Source organism: Simochromis diagramma, unplaced genomic scaffold (assembly GCF_900408965.1).
Source record: "Simochromis diagramma unplaced genomic scaffold, fSimDia1.1 OVJJ01000123.1, whole genome shotgun sequence".
Classification (NCBI taxonomy): domain Eukaryota; kingdom Metazoa; phylum Chordata; class Actinopteri; order Cichliformes; family Cichlidae; genus Simochromis; species Simochromis diagramma.
In genome coordinates this window covers 4,358,868-4,374,963 of record NW_024386778.1, presented here as the reverse complement: position 1 = coordinate 4,374,963, position 16,096 = coordinate 4,358,868, and the positions used below count along the sequence as shown (strand labels likewise).

The window sequence follows — 16,096 nt, the reverse complement described above, 5'->3', positions numbered from 1 at the left end:
TTTATTTATCTTTTCAGAACAGACCGATTTTTGGCAGAGATAATGAAATTCTAAATTGTCTACTTAAGTATGATTCACAAGTGACTCTCACATAAGAAAAGGATCCATATTAATTATTTTTAATTGTTAACAATGTGTGAAAGTTTAAAAACTATTGACCCAAACAATGTCAGAAAACAAAGCTACTGGATTAATGCGTTTCTCTACATATGTCACCAATCTATAAAATCTAATAAATACATATCATTTATGTTTACATATTGGTGTGTATTTATGTATGTATTCATGTGGGTAGGCAAATGTACCGTACCCTATCTGTCATTCTTTCACAGGGATTCTGAATTTCTAACACCGCACCTGCTTTATTCTGAAACAAAATGAACAGCAAGCCAGCAACACTCAAATAAAATAATCTCACAGTGCAGAGTGGGGAGATGAGAAAAAATAAAATATCATAAAATGCAACACTGACACATAGTTAAATCATATGCTGGAGTGCTATAATAGAACACAGGTTCAAATATACAAGTGTTAAATCTGATAAGAACACTGTTAACCACTCAAAGTTCTTAAAAGATGAAAACAACACATAGCTTTTCACAAAGAGTATGAATAAAATGAAAATAAGTCATAATTGCATTTGTATTTGTATCACATGAGCAAATCAATAGTAGGGTACGCAACCCCTCCTAATTTTCAATTTGAGCACCTCAGCTCTGTGCATCCTCAACAAGACATTAACCAGTAAGATCAATAACATTCAAGGGCAATGAGCAGAATGGGCTAAACACCGAGTTAGGCATGCTATAACTTATCTTCTGCATGTGCACCTTTAAAACAAACAAGCACTAGTGCGTTCTTATATAGGTTATGGTGACCTTTAGTAACTCATGTAGTACCGGGCTTGATTAGCTGTTCGGACCAAGACATAGAAGCTATAAAGACGGAATCAGTTCCCGTGCTGCACAAGAGGAAATCATATTAGTGATGTGACAATGAAATATAATCCGAGACTTACTTTAAGACGGCGCTGTCTCCCTGTCTGACGGTGATGTTGTCCTTTAATACAGAATCCCCGCTTCTAGCTGGAACTCCTGCAGGTACAAGGAACAACAATTTAAGTCCGATGACGACAAGGCATTTCCCAGACACCGCCAGATAACCACAAATTCCCATGTTTTTATATCACTGCGCAACTTCCAAGGGAACTTGAATGTCTGATATTCCCCTTTGCGTTTTGAGCTAGGGACCGCAAAATTCCACTCCACAAACAAGACGCAGTATAGCCTGCTGGAACTGCGCTCGACCTGCTTTTGCTTCAAACGAAAAGCCTCGTTATGAAATCCCGTAACCGTGTCTTTGCGTCCGCCAGCCGCTCTAGGAAAATGACTTCGGAGGAGAGAGAAAAGCACCGTGTTTCTCAAAGAAATGCGCACCGTCTCCTCAGGTTCGAACTGTAATCGCCGTGAAATGGATGCTCTTGCACAGATGCATCAGCCAAGACTCCCTATATATTTTTTCCTCCTCTCCCTCGGTGTTTTCTTTCCTTGGTGCTGCACGGGGGACAATATTTAAAGCTGCAAATACTCAAACAAAAGGCTGAATTCGCTCTAATATCTTCTCTCTTGTTTAGCTCCTGGAGTACTCTCTCTCTCTCTCTCTCTCTCGTTCTCTCTAATCGCCAGGTAGCATCACTTGCATGTATTATGTGGAGCATATGGTCTGCAGCCTGCAGGGCTCGCATATTCATACAGTTAATGGACAAACGGATTCAGGAACCACCGTGCATCTTTCAGGGGCGTATATAGAGGACACTTTTATTTGGTCAGATGAAAATAATTATTTCTTAGGGGACTGATTACCACAGCAAGGAAACAGGCATTTAAAATGATATTACAATCTTAGCTTTCATTGGTATAAGATGGGACCACCTAGGGAGCACAGGCAACAAAAAAACAAAAACGAAATTGGTCAATTTCACAGTCATTTCATTCAAACTGTTCCCATCAGAGTACGATTTATGATTACTTCGGAGCTTCACATTTGCCCCTCCTCCCACGGTAAGAAGTGCTTGAGGCATGATTTTTGTTGACGTAGGGTTTGATGATTCAAGTGACCAAGTGTTCTCAAATGAGATTACTGTTTCTCTGTTTTTTCAGGTCAAGGACAACTTCAAATGAATAGAATGGTGCTGTAAGAAAAAAATTATCATCCTCAAAAATGTTATTCTTAAGATGAATTCCATCAAATGGGTCCTGTATTTCACAATTCCACCCCCCCCCAAAAAAAAGGAACCAACAAAAAACAACAACATTGTGTTAATCTGCTGTAAATATAAATTCCTTATATTTACACATACAGATTTGCGCCGTGTGTGCAAATCTGTTTTTATTATTATTATTATTATTATTATTATTATTATTATTATTATTATTATTATGGAGTAGAATGTGAAAACCATAAATTGAGGTTGGATACTTCTGATTTTCCATTAAAAAAGTAATCACGTGACTATGCGCTCTGATAAATAGCCAGTCACCAGTTAAACCCTGTGAAATAGGACAGAGTCAGTAGATCAGAATGTCTTTCACCTTTATATTTCATACGAGAATTTATGAAATGATGACAATTCATTCATTCAAAGTCTTACTTCAAAGTCTAGAACCATCAAAATTGACATTTTAAAATGTCATACTGACCTCTACCTGTAATGATTTACACTGATGTCTTTAATTAAAAGAAGCATCAATAACTTGTAGATTTTTACAAAAATCCAGTAGTGAATCATTTTAAATTAATGTTCACCACTTTTAAAGGCTGCAGGGCGTTTCTTTAATGTAAAACATATAAAGGTCTTAGTTCAACAGTTTAAAATATTGAAATAAAAAATCTATCAACAGAATATGAAGAATTAACAGCTATAATATGCTAAAGACTTCTATGCATGAGTTCTGGATAAATATCCCCCAAGGTAGCATGCCAAACAGTTAGTGCTCTCCCATATCAACATATAATACCTCTTTGTACTTAAGACGGAATAGCAAATTGATTAATTAATTAATGTCCAGTCTACCCACAATACAACTTCACAGAATAAAAATGTATTACTGTAAAGAAACATATTTTTAATATACACACATCCTGTCAAACATGTTGAAGAACAAGCAGTTAAAGAATGAAACAAAGAAAACAATGAATGAGGCATATGGCAAGTGGCCACTGTATTCCATACCAATTGGAGATTGATGTTAAAGGCTGAGTCAAATTGGGCTAAGACTATGATAGCAATAAATAGAATCAAGACAAGCCACTGTGTGTTATGTGATGGTCAGTATTTTAAGAATATTCTGTATAGTGCACTTTTAGAGGAAAGTGTTAACATTAATGAGAAGCTGAACTTCACTGAGCCACATTGGCTTTGTTTACTAATGTGCTCTTGCTCTTTTCTCCGCTCCCCATCTGTATGCATGGAGGGGTTGCAGGCCACTAGGGATGAAAGTGGCACTTTGCTGTGTACCTAACAGAAGCTCTCACGATTACTATGACAGCTTTTGAGTCTCATAAGAAGATTGAACAAGATAATTTCTTTACCTCAACATCAATTTGGGATGCTGTTAAGATATTGGATATAAGGCAACAAATGACAATGCACTGAAAGCACTGAGTGTCATCACTCAAGATACAAGTAACACGTGATGTTGTTCCTGTCTAGTATCAAATGCTCGTGCAAGTGTGAAAGCAGCAATGGGTTCTTCTGTTCATCAGACTTTTCACACACACAGCCTACTTGACAATACAAATATTCCTACAATATTGTCTATTGCCAAAAAGACAATCATGCAGCATAAAGCAATGCTTTTTGAAGACTTTATTAACCAATTTTATGATTGAGAACAAAAACTTCAGCACAATGTCATTAACCATGAAATATATAGTCCACAATGTCCTGTATATCCCATTTGTTACCATTTCTAGGCGATAGGTAAATGCTGTTTCAGTTTCCAGAATTTTCCACCCCAACACAAATTACTGCTGAGTTCACAAGTCAGTACCTTTTGTAACGTTCATTTTATTTAAAGTTGTTATTTAGAATTTATGACGATGTCTTGTGCCAGAGAAATTGGGTAAAGATAAGACTTAATTAAAATGATAGTTGCTTTTGATGCCACACAAGTCCTGACTATGCGCACAACTTAATGGTTTTTAAATTAAAACCCCTCCCTGACCTCAGCAAAATGTGGTCTTAATTAGAGTCAATAGTACAGGGTGGTTGTAAGCTCAAGCACTTGTTCACAGATACTTCTTTGTTTGATTAGAGCTTCATTTGGTCACATGGCATTGCTCTAACACTATTGTGGCTTCTGTTTCCACACTGCTTTGCACAGCGAGGATACAGCGGGTTTAATAAGAAAACAGAAGCGATGAGGAGTAGCTGCTATGTGCAGTCAGCTATCAGCTTGTTGGAGTGCTGTTCTGGGAATATAAGACTGCAATCCATTTCAATCCGTGTCATGTGTATTATCCTTTTGCTCCTCATTGTGCTGCCTTACAGCAGGTCAGGTGAATCCGATGACCTTGCCAAATCTCCACCACAAGTGAGAGAGCCAAGCATGCAGAAATGACAAATTATAATGGCATTGTTTGTTGGATATCCCACATGAATCATTCTTGGTGTGTCACACAAACATAGAGGGAGAGCAGAAGATAAAAAGAATGCTCAGTTGTGTGGCCTTGAAAAACTGTGCATGCACTAAAACAGGAAGTGGACATATTGATTTTAACAGGCTGCCTTTGTCCTTCATTCAACATCTTTTACAACCGGCTTTAGCCATATTGAATTCAACTCTTGCATTGTGTTTCATTTAGTTTACTTATACATGCAGTGACATCATATAATTTCCTGCTGCAACGTATTAACACCAGACCCTGGGTGGTTCATTCAGACTATCCATACTAATCTTCATTCATATCATGCAAGGATGGGCAGAGCGAGCAGACAATGGACGGGCCTCATACCAAAGCTAGTTAATACCCATGCAAAAACATGGAGAGACTGAATAAAGAGCATCTATTCAATGGATTCAGTCATCTGCAGTAGTTTAGATCCTTCTGGCACACAGTTGTAACATTGCACAACATATCCTTGAAAGAGTGACATTCTGTGGTTGGTCCAGCAAAATTTTGGGAAACAGTTTGAAATATAGTTGTGTGTGGTAGTATCCATAATCTTTTACAGCCTTTCTAAACATCAAGTCCCAGTAAACAAGAATTTTAGAATACATTTTAACATTATTTATGATTACTTTTGTTTCACATCTGAGCCTTATGAACCAGAACGCAGCTTTCTGATCAGTTCTAAGAGAATAAAAAAAATGCAGTGGAATTCTGTACAAAAACAATGTCTTGACTTTTAGTGCTCTATTTTAGAGGTAATAATTTGAACTTGCCTTTCCTTACATTTGTCTTTCATTTGGGCTTTTCTGTATTTTTCAATAACTATACATACTATGTATATGTTCATTTCAGAAGACAAAGGTGGCTTTTAAATCACTATTAAGTCTGCCATTTTATGAATTTGCTTCATTTTTCACTGTAGGGCATCATTGTTACTGGTAAAATCTGGTTTGCTTTGTAAGGTAATTGGCTGAAATGGAGGGCTTACTGGGTTGTCTCTTTGAAGGTAGACATTCCTTCTGCTTTTTTCTCTTCTCTTTATTTTTTTAATTAAATTGCTTCTTGTTTCAGGTTTGCTTTAAACTGTGTAGAAGCTTAAGTTCTCCTGGCATGCAGCGCTACACATGATTTCAACTTTGATCTCAGATAACTACATCTGCCACAGTCTTGACTAATCAGACAGCTAGAATCAGATATGTTTGCTGCAGTCGCAGCATGCAAAACAAAAGGCAGTTTGTCTGTAGCCAGACTTTAAAATTTAAGGCTGCTGCTTTCTTTGCTCTCACAAAGTGTTTTTTTTTTTTTACTCTGATCTGATCCAGGTCCTCCAAGTTTTTTACCTGATAATGCTACGTGATGTCTTGCAAAGTCAGTTGGTGTAGACAAGAGATAAGGACTGAATTATTAAAGATGCTGGTACCTTTAACTGATCTAAATGCCCAGACATTCTGTGTTATCAATAGATGCAATATTGTGTGTGCTCCGAACATGCATGTTCAGTAAATATGCTGATACATTATCTAGGCTTCCTCTGACCTCTGCATGGCATTATTGTGAGGATGGCTGAATTAAAAATAAGAGTTCAAATACGCTGCCCTGACATGAAACATTTTTACTTAACAGAGGGTTCAGTTAAAAAAAACAAAACAAAAAACAAAAAGAACAAAAACATTTTCTTTTTCATTCCAGTCTATCAATATTCCAACAATTTTAGCATCTTCTGACTACAAGTAATGGACACAAAAGCTGCTTTAAGGTCAAAGCCAAATCCCCCTGTATACAGCTTTTGTGAGAACCTTGAAAATATGAATGGTATCAACAAGGACTCAGTGTGCATTACTGTGTGTTTTTTTCACTCTAGTCCTTGCATGTTTATTCTTTGAAAATACAAGTGAATGCATTTGATCCCTTCAATATTTTCTTTTCAGTTATTTCAGTGGCACTAAATAGGAGGCAAATGCTTATGCAACACACCTTATTTGGAGTAAACCACATCTAGGATCTATGCCATGTAAATGATGGCTTTGAGATGGTGTTTCAACAGTTACCTTGGGGGAAAAGCCTAATAAGGTTTTGGAGCGTGCTAGGACAAAGAGATAAGACTAATGGAGAGCAAAATGATCTGGCAGTATTTAGTTATGCTTACAGCACAGAAGCTTTCAGAAACAGCTTCATCAGTAAACAATTACCTCTTTCATTTACAAACAAACAAAAATACCAGTGTTCTGGGTCATTTAGACAAAGTTTCATTAACAGGAAATTACTTTGGTAAGTGTATTTTTTAAAAGTGGGATTCTCTTCAGCAAACACTGTGGTTATCCAGTGAGTGGGGCCACCAATTCTGCCAATTTATCAGCTTCATTGGTATTAAATAGTTCATCTGTATGTATGTAAATGTAGGAGTATTTAACTCTACACTGTTAGAAAAAGCATCTTGAAAAAACGGTGATATTCCGGCAGCTGGGGCGCCAAAATACGACCGTATAATTACAGAAAATAACTCCCGCTTAAAAATACAGTTATTTCCAGTAATGAAAATACAATTAGTTGCGCTAATTTGACATGGGATCTCGCCTTTTTCAAGTGCCGCTAAACATTAAATTAGGAATATGTTAATGTCATTAAACAATGAAATCATCTATAAATAGGAAAAAAAAACATCTTAAAAAAACGGTAATATTCCGGCAGCTGGGGCGCCAAAATACGACCGTAAAATAACAGAAAATAACTGTCCCATAAAAATACGGTCATTTTCAGTAATGAAAATAGAGTTTGTTGCGCTAATTTTACATGGGATTCTGCCTTTTCCAAGTGCTTTTAGACATTAAATAAGGAACATTTTAACGTGATCAAGCAATGAAATTACCTATAAACAAGGTCACTGAATGTGGAAATATGAATCATAATACGTAAATGTACAGAAATATACAGTTAACAGTTGGTTTAAATAATAATGGATTGCATGCCCTGGGACAGACTGACAGAGGCGAGGCTGCCATATCACACCATCAGCCCCTTTGGCCATCACTAGTAGGTGGTAGGTGAAGAGTCTTCACCACGGACACAACGACGGAGAGTGTCTGAGCTGGGGCGCGAACCGACAACCTTCTGATGACAAGGTGAACTGCCAATTCTTGAGCCACGATGGCCCTAACTAGCAATGATAATAATACTTATGTGATGTAACACAAGCTTATAGGGATCATGTTATATGCTTTTCCATAGCATTACATTTGAATTCAACAGTTCAATCTTTCAAATAATGGACAGATATTTGTGAATTCATGATACATTTGTGAATGTGTTTTAACAATCTAAATATGCATATGTACAGACAGATACATTTAATAATCATGAAAATTATGTTGTATTACATTACAGTGATTTAACGTTAATTTACATTCAAAATGTGAAGTCAAAGTCTATTTACGTAACTTTAATGATATTCGAGAAGAACAGAACATTACTCTAAAATGCACAGTAAAATACCTTCATATTAGGGTTTTTTCCTACGGTCGCAGCCATACCACCACATACCATAACCACCCAGGCCAAGTTCATTCTGTTCTGTGCAACTGCCACACCATTAAGACGAAGTATGATTTCTATTGTGGTTCTAGGTTTGCCAGCAGTCCAAGGAAGAGTCAAGCCCATTCAAGAGGTTTTGTTCGACCTTCAGTTCAGCATTCAACATGATCATTCCCCAGCAACTCATTCACAAGCTGGATCTGCTGTGGATCAGCATATTGCTGTGTAACTGGCTGCTGGATTTCCTGACAGGAAGACAGGAGACACTACGGGTCGGCAGCAACACCTCCGGCATAAGAGCACCTCCCAAGAATGTGTGTTGAGCCCCCTTCTCTTCACTCTGCTGACCCATGACTGGACATCACACAGCTCCAACCTTTTCAAGTTTGCAGACAACACAACTGTGGTAGGTCACATCAGCAACAACTATGAGACCTACTACGGAAGTGAAGTGGCCAAGTGGTGCAGAAAAAACAACCTGTCCCTCAATGTGGAGAAGACTAAGGAGATTATCATAAACTTCAGGAGAACTCACTCCCTGGACACACCAGCCTCATCTGGAAAGCCCTGTGCATTACAGGTGATTCCACCTGCAATGCACATCCACTGATCTGTCCAACAGCTTCTTCAGTTTGCTGACATCAGGAAGGAGACCGAAGAGCCTCCGGGCTAGAACCAGGAGACTAAGAGACAGGTTTGTCCATCAGGCTGTCAAGATGCTGAATTCACTTCCTGCTGTCACACACACAACTCCAGACCTGCACTCACCCCTTCCCTCTGAACCCCCCATCCCTACAAAACTCTGAACCTCCACCATTGCCCTTTCAAACAAACAACCTTTATTTGTCACATACACAATCATACAGGGTACAACATGTAGTGAAATGCTTGTATCTGAGCTGCGGACAGGCTGCAGACATAGCCACGCCATTCCAGGGCTTGGTTTTAGCATGGGGGATCTAGCCAGGACCCTTACTGGATACCAGGTGGGAATCTAACTTCTGACTCCCGCTACAAAGGTGTGTAGTTTTACCATTACACTATGCAGTTGCTTTCACTGACTGCCCCACCCCCACTTGCACATGAACTTGCCCACAATCACTATGATTGTGTTGGACACTGCTGTTTATATAAGATTTTATAGTACTGTATTGTACATAAGACTCCTATTTTATTGTAATCTTTTTATCTTTATATTGTTTTAGTGTACACTGAGGGCCATGGGAGCATTGCAGTTTCAAATTCCTGTGTATTACTGTACATATGGTCTTTGACAATAAAGCTTTTTTTGACTAAAGGCAGAACTGAAATTAACCAATAGCATCCTCACATATGTGGTCTTTCCGGGCCCTGCTAAATACCAGCCTGTCACCCGATCAATAATAAGCATCCTGTGTCTTAAACAGAGGCTATGCTGTACTGACTAGCCACAGTTTCTGTGATGCAGAGGTGTGGTGTGGTGTGGAAAACATCAGCCATCACTCTGTCTTAACTGAAGTTGTTAGTAGGGTTGGGCAATTTGACGAATATATCGACTATTGACTATAGGCTGTGTCCAAATTCAGGGGAAGGATGCTTCAAATGGCGTATTTGTAGGCAATGACGTCACAGCAACGTGACAAAGGCTGTCCAAATTCGAAGAGTCCTCCAAATGTGGCGACAAATGCGTCCTTCATTTCCCCGAATTTGAACGATGGGTCAGGTGTATCCTTTGTGTCCTACCATATCCCAGGAATCACTGCAGGCCATACAGGAGATTTTTTTCTGATAACGATGGCAGTTGAAGCCGGAGAGGAAAACACTTTCAGTTGTAAGTATATGAAAATCTGGTGGTACAAAAGTAAAATTTTTATAGCGGTTGCATTGTTAAGCTTTGGGAATCTGCAGAGACATGTTTTTTATTAAAATTAAAATAATTGTAAACTAGCTTGCATGGTGGGTCCCGTGGTTTTTTATGTATTGCTGCAATTGTGATTTTTGCGAATTAACCTTTTTTGTGATATGTGTTAGGCAAGAAAGACCAAATGGCTCAAATGGCTTAAAATGATAGTAGAAAGTGATCACCTCTTCACTGGGGTGAAGAATTCGGCCACTGTGGCATGGAGGTACAAGAATATATCAATTTACACATCATATTTATGTGAGTACGGTTTTATTAACCCTCATGCTGTACAGAACCTGTGATGTCAAGACCGTATTCCTCTTGTGTTCTGCCGTGAAAACCTTTGGATTTAGGGATTATCATAGTTGCCATGGTTTTTCTCTCTTCTCTGTTTTTTGTGATCAGGACAATTCTGGAGAAGATGGGCCAGCAGGGGAAAGTCACCCCCTTGCAGGCCAGAAAAAAATGGGATAACTTAAAAAAAAAGTACAAAGTATGTATGTGTGTTATCAAGAAGATAATTCTTAAGAACACAAGTTAATAAATGTTTTAACGTTTTCGCGCTGTGGCACTACCAGAAAAACGCGGAAGTAAGGGCGGACTTGAACAGAGGCTAGAAGGCTGTCCATTTCACAGCTGCTCACTTCCGTCCTACCCAGCTGTCAAAGGATCCTACCTATGTGGAGCAGGTAGGTAGGATTCTTTGAAGCATCCTTCTCCTGAATTTGGACATATCAAATGTCTTGCCAGCTTTATATACTCGGAGACCACGGCTTCTCATTTCAAACTGGCCTACAAAAGTACTGCATTTGAGGCGGGCTTCCTCTTTACTGGAAAAACAAGACGGCTACTACAGCGGTTTGACCTGGGTAACTTACAAACATTTTGCTGCATTAGTGATCCCCACCAGTTTCTGATTTCAAACACTCTGATGGTTTTGGTGCCTAGGATAGAATTAAAACAGAAATGCAGAGAGACAAGGACAAATAATTTATATTCCTCTAAATGCCATCCTTGAACACTTCCCAGTCAGTATGTTCAATGCAGTCCTATAATACTGAAGTGGTAGGGATCAGCTCCAATGAGATGTGATCTTACATGCTATGGTGTGGAAATGCTGCAGCTTGATATGTCCCAGGGATGTTTCAGTAAACTTTGTCCAGAATATTATGGTCTCTGGATGGGAAGTCACTGTACTTATGTACTTAAGATTGCTTTTCTGACCTGATTAAAACTGTTTAGTTTTCATTTGTTTAGTTTGGACAAATAGTTATTAGCATAATAAAATGCTAACCTAACATAAATCAGCCAACATTTACGTTGAACCTTTTTGTAATTGGTGCATCTTAAATGTTGCATGTTAAACTGTGTGGAAATGCAGTTTCTGGAAAAATCTTCTGAAATTGTATGGATGGAATTAGAAACATAACCTAATGGAGCTAGCATAGCTATAGGCAAAAAAAAAAACAGCAGCCAACACAGTTATAAATTTATAGGTTAAATAAAAAAATGTATTCTTATTTTTCTCTGTTACTCCTGCTTGACCATGCCAAGGTGTCAAATCCAAACATTCCCTCAGATGCTGCTAGACTTCCAGAGACATTCTTTGAGATCTGTATCATGATATTGCTGCCTATGGCAATATGAGATGCCAGTAGATGCCTCTTTGAAAGTCAGTATTAAAAGTCAAGAAGGGCGTCTTGTCAGTGGAATAATCAAAAGTTTATCAGATAGAAGACTGGTTTGCCTTGTTTCGAAGTTCTGGGTTTTGCATCCTGTTTGGATTTATTTTCACTGACCGTTTAGTTTTCACTAAGCTTTTACTTCTGATTTCACTCAGTTAGTGGCTTAGTTAATGCACTAAAACATACCAGTTTCAGGTATCATAATGCACCTTTTTAGGCAGTCAAAGAGCTAAATGTGACATGGACAATAAGGACATCTTAGCATACTCACGAGATACCAATGGAATTAACTAAATGTCAAAAACTGACAACCTGCGAATGAAAAAGTAGTGTTTCACCAGCATTCACCAAAATTTTGATACCTTATCATTTTCTATATAGAAACAAATAGGAAGTAAATTTGGGTCACTTTTCCATAAATCATTTTGTGCTGCATTGTCTGAACAACCTCCCCCCTTTTTGTGGAGCTCCTTGATTAGACACCCTGTTGCAATGGACATGAAGTACAATAGAGCTGGTCAAAGCAAATGTCATGGACAGAATGTAGAGAATACTCTTGCAATGGTTGTTGCACTGTCTAGAAACTATATCCATGGGAAGGATCCTTAAGAAGCACCAAACTCTATATATGGCAACTCTGTTGCCATACAACTTTAATTATTTGTCAGACAGGATGTATGTAAATATCTACAACTATTTGTATTTCACTGCATGTTTATGCCTTTATGGAATATAAGTTGAGAGGTCATGCTGGTATCTGTATACCTAACTGTATCACACACATCTGACTCAACCAACATACACCTACCTCAGTCAGTCCAGTTGACTTGACAGGCATAATAACAGCTTGCGTTTTATTCAGGCTCTAAAAAAGGACTAAGCTTTATTTTTAAGCTTTAAGTCGATTTTCTTTGAGCACATAATCATACAACAGTAACTGCATGTTGATGTTTGAGCACTTCCACAGCACAGGTAACCTACAGCTCAATACTGTGCCTGAATGCCTCCTGTGTAGACACAGATGGAGCTCCACAGCTGCTGCTGCTGCTCTGCTAAAGTGCTGCTCACGCAGTGGCTTCTTTTTAGACACGAGTTTAGTCACTGACACACACACATACACAGGGAAAGCTGTGACATAACTAAGACCACAAATATGCTGACATGATTCATCTTTTGTGATTTCACTTTCTGCATCTCTCTGTCATATAGTTTTTCCTCAAGGACTGTGCAGAGTTGCAGAATTTGTTTCCTACATGGATAATTGTGTTTTCAGACTGGAAAAATGATAAATTATCACTCAGCAACAATGAAAGAGATTAAGCCATTATGCAGAAATTGAGGCTTCCTCTGATAACCGAGATGATACTCCTGCTTTTCCCCCCTTTTTTACACATTTCCTGGTTAATTTACTTAACTGAGTAAAAGGTGATTGCTTTCCAGCATGTGTCACAGCAGCATCAGAAAATGCCTCAATGGGGCATTTGGTTCCACCAAGAGTGCTTGCTCTGTCTAGCCCATTTCTTGAACTAACTGTATAAATGTCTGGAGGGCACAATTACAACTGGCAATGGAAAAGAAAATGTTGGCATTGAGAAGAAAAACGAGGTGTAATCTTACTTATTTTTCTTATCTGTGGAAGTCCAGAAAGCCTGAGAGGGTACAGTATTTCCCCAGATAAAAGCCCAAATGATATTCCACACACGGAAACAGTGACTCAGAAGTACACAGTGGATCTTGCTATCTTCACTTGGTATTCCTATTGGTTTGTTTTGAACTAAACTAAAGCCTTTCCCTGTCTGCTGCTGACTTATGAATTTAGCTTTTCTAAAAGGAAAATAAATGAGTGTATTTTAATAATATATTATCAGCTTCATTCCTTCTCACAGAAAAAAGCCAAAACACAGGACAGGTTCAGCGATTGAAGACGTTTGCAATGGCATGAGTCGATTAATTCCACACACTAGATCTTAATTAACTCAGCATAACCACACAGATGATTTGTGTGCTGATGGGATTTGGTGAACGGAGATGGCTGCTTGAAGTAGATATGGTCATTCAATATTCATTATCTTCTTGTCCCATTTTCTTACAGGGCTGAGCAGGTCCTTCCTGAAATTAAGATATCTTCCTTATGTCTTCAAATGCATAAAAAACCTTTATTTTAAATAATTCTATCAAAAGGCTGAACTATTTTAAAAATTAATCAACCTTGAAAGTTTTTTCCCCCACTGATTTAACAACATTAAAATAGTTTTTAGCCTTTCCCGTGTAAAATAAGTATAAAATATAAATAAGCAAATTTGTTTAAAGTGAAAACTGCTTTTAGAGCTCTAATTCTTCCTGAGTTGCACATTTTACTTCAGGGCCAATTTGTTTGCACTAAATGTTATTACTAAGGATGTAATGTAATGCAATGTGTCTTCCAGTGTTAGTTGACTGTAACTAAGATGAGGAAAAACCTCAGAGGATGGATTTGTTGTCTTTATCAAAAGCCAATGAGGAGACAAATATAAACCATTCATCTGGCCTCAGTCTCTCATCACAAACCCTTGGGGAGTGGCATTAACAGAGAGACAATTACAGAGAAAACGTGACACTGTAAGTGTGTTGAAAGGATGCGCCATACTGTCGCACAAACCCATAATAACATGTGCAATTGAGTAGGCTCTTCTCCAAACATGTTATTGTTTCCATTATATTTGCACTGACAAACTGTGGTGGAACACCATGGCACTGAACACAGTAACCTCCTTTCATCTACTCTGTGTGCACTGAGCAGGGTCTCAGTGGTGTCTTGCTTTCATTATTGTTTTTGTTTGTGGGCTTGAATAGTGAACAAAACAAAAGAACCTACAAGCTCACATTTATGCTGTTATGAGTTACAGATTCTTCAAAATTGCAGATAAGGACCACTGTGTTGCAGTTTCCTTTTGTTAACAGACCGAAATGCATTAATATGCATTTTTTTGGCTGCTTATGTGAAATGAAAAATTTTTAATAAATGTTTTTTGGATGTGTTATATTTTTTTATGAAGCAGGGTATTGGCCATTTCACAGAATTCTGCAAATTGCCGATAATTGTAGTAGTTGTTAATTTATTGTTTCCGTTATGAACCACTGTTGTGTTGACATGGTTATTCTTTTCCTTATCGCATTTTATTTAATGACCTGATGAAAAACCCAGGGGGTCATGTGACTAAGTTAGACATGAATCCTTTGTGGGGGTTTACCTCAGTCTAAAAATAGGTCAAACCACTACATGAATAAATGGTGCACAAATTTTAAAGAGCTCAAACTGAGAACCTCGAACCAACAACAACAAAAAAACACCAAGAAACTAAGCATGGAAAAAAATTAACCCACTTGAAAAAAAAAAAAAAAAAAAAAAAAAACACCAAAAAACTATTCATCATAAAATTAAGTAAATATACAGACTCGACAAATAATAGACTAACAGCAGTAATCAAATCTGCAAATATTTAATATGGACAGCATCAGTTTCATGCTTCATCTCCTGCTTTGCGTTTGAGTGGGAGCCCGTCAAAAACCTGTCCATTATCCTAGTGGTGTCCAAGCATTCTGTTTCCCATCATTCCCATCATTGGCTCTGCATCCCACCCAGAGGACACGCCCACCACTTTTTGGAACCACTGGTCTACTGTATTTTCTTCACTTGACCTGAATAGTGGCTATTGGCAGGTGGAAATGAGGTACGGGAGATTACTGCATTAATTTGCCCCTTGGGTCTCTACCAGTTTAACCACCTGCGACATTCCAGAGACTAATGGAAAGAACCGTGGGGGGTCTGAAAGCTGTTGTGTGTATTTGGATGATATCATCATTTTCTCCAGGTGCTGGAAACAACACATCCAAGATGCCCAATGTATCTGTACCCTCTTCTGTGGAACCAGCTTCCAGTTTGGATTCGGGAGACAGACACTATCTCTACTTTTAAGATTAGGCTTCAAACTTTCCTTTTTGCTAAAGCATATAGTTAGGGCTGGACCAGGTGACCCTGAATCCTCCCTTAGTTATGCTGCAATAGACGTAGGCTGCCGGGGGATTCCCATGATGCATTGAGTTTTTTCCTTTCCAGTCGCCTTTCTCACTCACTATGTATTAACAGACCTCTCTGCATTGAATCATATCTGTTATTAATCTCTGTCTCTCTTCCACAGCATGTCTTTTATCCTGTCTTCCTTCTCTCACCCCAACCGGTCGCAGCAGATGGCCCCGCCCCTCCCTGAGTCTGGTTCTGCTGGAGGTTTCTTCCTGTTAAAAGGGAGTTTTTCCTTCCCACTGTCGCCAAAGTGCTTGCTCATAGGGG

General features: G+C 38.4%; 1 protein-coding gene across 2 annotated transcripts in view; it reads right to left on the bottom strand.

Annotated features, from left to right (window-relative positions):
• The window catches only part of opcml (opioid binding protein/cell adhesion molecule-like), a 441,137-nt gene that overhangs the window by 273,691 nt on the left and 151,350 nt on the right, over positions 1-16,096 (bottom strand). The window contains exon 2 of one of the 2 annotated variants that reach the window (XM_040013505.1): positions 1,019-1,094. In XM_040013505.1, coding sequence (XP_039869439.1) covers positions 1,019-1,094 — 76 coding nt within the window. Of the gene's footprint in view, positions 1-1,018; positions 1,787-16,096 lie in introns of those variants that run through there. The other variant, XM_040013501.1, reaches the window with a different exon arrangement.